Source organism: Carlito syrichta, unplaced genomic scaffold (assembly GCF_000164805.1).
Source record: "Carlito syrichta isolate Samal-C Ts95f unplaced genomic scaffold, Tarsius_syrichta-2.0.1 Scaffold303103, whole genome shotgun sequence".
NCBI lineage: Eukaryota > Metazoa > Chordata > Mammalia > Primates > Tarsiidae > Carlito > Carlito syrichta.
The window spans coordinates 282,171-284,531 of NW_007247199.1; the positions used below are offsets into that span (position 1 = coordinate 282,171).

Sequence of the window (2,361 nt, forward strand, 5' to 3'; positions counted from 1 at the left end):
TATATATATATATGTGTATGTATTTAGCTGGGTGCTGTGGTGCATGCTTGAGGTTCCAGCTACTATGGAGGCTGAGGCAGGAGGATCACCTGAGCCCAGGAGTTCGAGGTTACAGTGAACTATGATTGTGATACTGCACTCCATCCTGGACAACAGAGCAAGGAGTCGTGAGTGGCAGGGTAGTGACAGCATTCAGAGACTGACCTGCAGTGACTGTTATGTAAACGTTTGTTGACTGAATGCAGGACATTAGTGACCTTCTCTTCCTGGTGTCCTCCCTGCCTCTTCCTAGCCATGCACGGGACGTTTGTGGTTTTGCTGCCGCTCAGCCTGATCCTGATGGTTTTTGGGGGCATGACGGGGTTTCTGAGCTTCCTCCTCGGCGCCTGTCCACTCCTCCTGCTCACTGGGACTCTCTTCCTCTTTGGAGGTAGGTGCCTACCCTGCCTGTGGCCTGGGGTCCCTCAGTGGGGTGCGGGCCTTAGAGCCCCTTGGGGCTCTGTTTCCCCACCTGGGTGTCTCAGCCGGAAGAGATGAAAGGCTTCCAGCTCAGGGTCCCGGGGGGCTGTGGCTCTGAGTCAGGAGTGGCCGGGAGGAGGCAGCTTCTGAGAATCGGTTTCATGACCTCACCCAAGAAAACCGACGTCTGACCTCTGCCCGGACTCACGATGGCCTCGAGCTTTGGGGCCAGCAGGAGACCCTCACTCCCTCCTGCCAATCAGCCCCTCTGGCGGAGACTTGCGATGGGTGAGAGCCAGGCCCGGCCGGGTGCAGACAGACAGCACGTGGTCTCCCGTGTGCAGGATCTCAGAGTCCAAGAGGACAGGGAGCAGGCTTGTGCTGACGAAGGGGAATGCCAGTCAGAGTGTGGGTCACACAGGAGGGACGTCTTGCGCAGCGCAGTGGCTGGTTGGTACCCCTGTCCTGTGTTCTTGAGAATCGCAGCGAGGTCGGGCGTGGTGGCTCACACCTATCCCAGCACCTTGGGAGGCTGAGGCGAGAGGATTGCCTGAGCCCGCGGGTTCGAGAATCACAGAGAGTGGATTTTAGTTTTCACCCCACAGATGCGGCACACAGACAGGTGGCTGTCGTGTTGTACACCAGAAATAGGATTTTTACGTGTCAGTTAAGCAACAACATACACACACACACACAACACACAACAGGCTGGCAGACAATGGCTGGGTTAACGTCGCCAGTTCGACAGATCAGATTCTAGAAGTGGGATCCGGCTGGCTGCTCCCGGCACCACTGTGTGTTTGAAATGATTCCTCCTGAAAAGAGATTCAGCCTGGTGGCTCATACTTGTCGTCCCAGCACTTTGGGAGGCTGAGGCGGGAGGATCACTTGAGGCCAGGAGTTCTAGACCAACCTGGGCAACATAGCAAGACACCATCTCTACATAGAGGCACAAATAATAATAATAAAAGCAAGACAATGATGATGCCACGCACACTTGGAATCCACAGTGTGTGTGTGTGGGGGGATCCCCCAAAACAAAAGTGAGTTCTGGAGGTGAAAATGTCACAAAGCTCTGACTTCCTTCAAACACCCATGATCATTATTAACACTGGTATTCAAGGCTCACCCAACTGCGAATTCTCGAAAACAGCACCGCCTGGTGAAGGCTCTGGGAGGGTCGAGGAATTCTCGAACCCGCACTGTGCCATGAACCAGGCTCGGGGATGGGAGGAGGGCTGAGCTGTTAATGTGATGTAAATCAATCAACTTACATTTAAGTAGCCACACGTGGCCAGTGGCTACCGGCTCAAGTGTCCAGTGGACAGTGCAGCAGAGTCTAACATCTGTGGAGCCACCACGATGGCCAGGCAGGGTCTCTGTGGGGGCAGCCAGGGATGAGCCAGACAGGCCCCCGGCCCCCAGAAGCCTGCCTGCTGTGGGAGACAGACAGCAGTTAAGGAGTTGCAGAGTGGCTGTGGTGGCCTGGGTGGGTGGCTGGCAGAGGGGAGCTGTGGAGTGACTGCTCCATCAAGTCCGCAGGCTGAGAAACGGGAGAGCGGGGGTGACCTATGGGGGGGGCATGTGCAAAGGCCCTGCGGAGGGAGGGAAGGAAGGAGCGTGTGAGGCTGGGCCGGCAAGAGGGGGGGCGCTGGGGGGGTAGTGACTGGCGGCCCCTCTGCCTTCCCTGTAGCCCTGGTGACCCTGGCCGGGATCAGCGTCTACATTGCGTACTCGGCTGCCGCCTTCCAGGAGGCGCTGTGCCTTCTGGAGGAGAAGGTCCTTCTTGAGCAGGTGGACATCCACTTCGGCTGGTCCCTGGCCCTGGGCTGGGTCAGCCTCCTCGCCGAGCTGCTCACCGGGGCGGCCTTCCTGGCGGCGGCCCGTGTGCTCAGCCTGAGG

General features: G+C 57.7%; 1 protein-coding gene across 1 annotated transcript in view; it reads left to right on the top strand.

The window, feature by feature from the left end:
* The first annotated feature begins 232 nt into the window (after window positions 1-232).
* Window positions 233-2,361, top strand: part of TMEM114 (transmembrane protein 114) — a 5,071-nt gene continuing 2,942 nt past the window's right edge. The window contains exons 1-2 of the mRNA XM_021712134.1: window positions 233-430; window positions 2,153-2,358. Of these exons, the coding sequence (XP_021567809.1) occupies window positions 295-430; window positions 2,153-2,358 (342 nt within the window). The 5' untranslated portion in view covers window positions 233-294. The remainder of the gene's footprint in view (window positions 431-2,152; window positions 2,359-2,361) is intronic.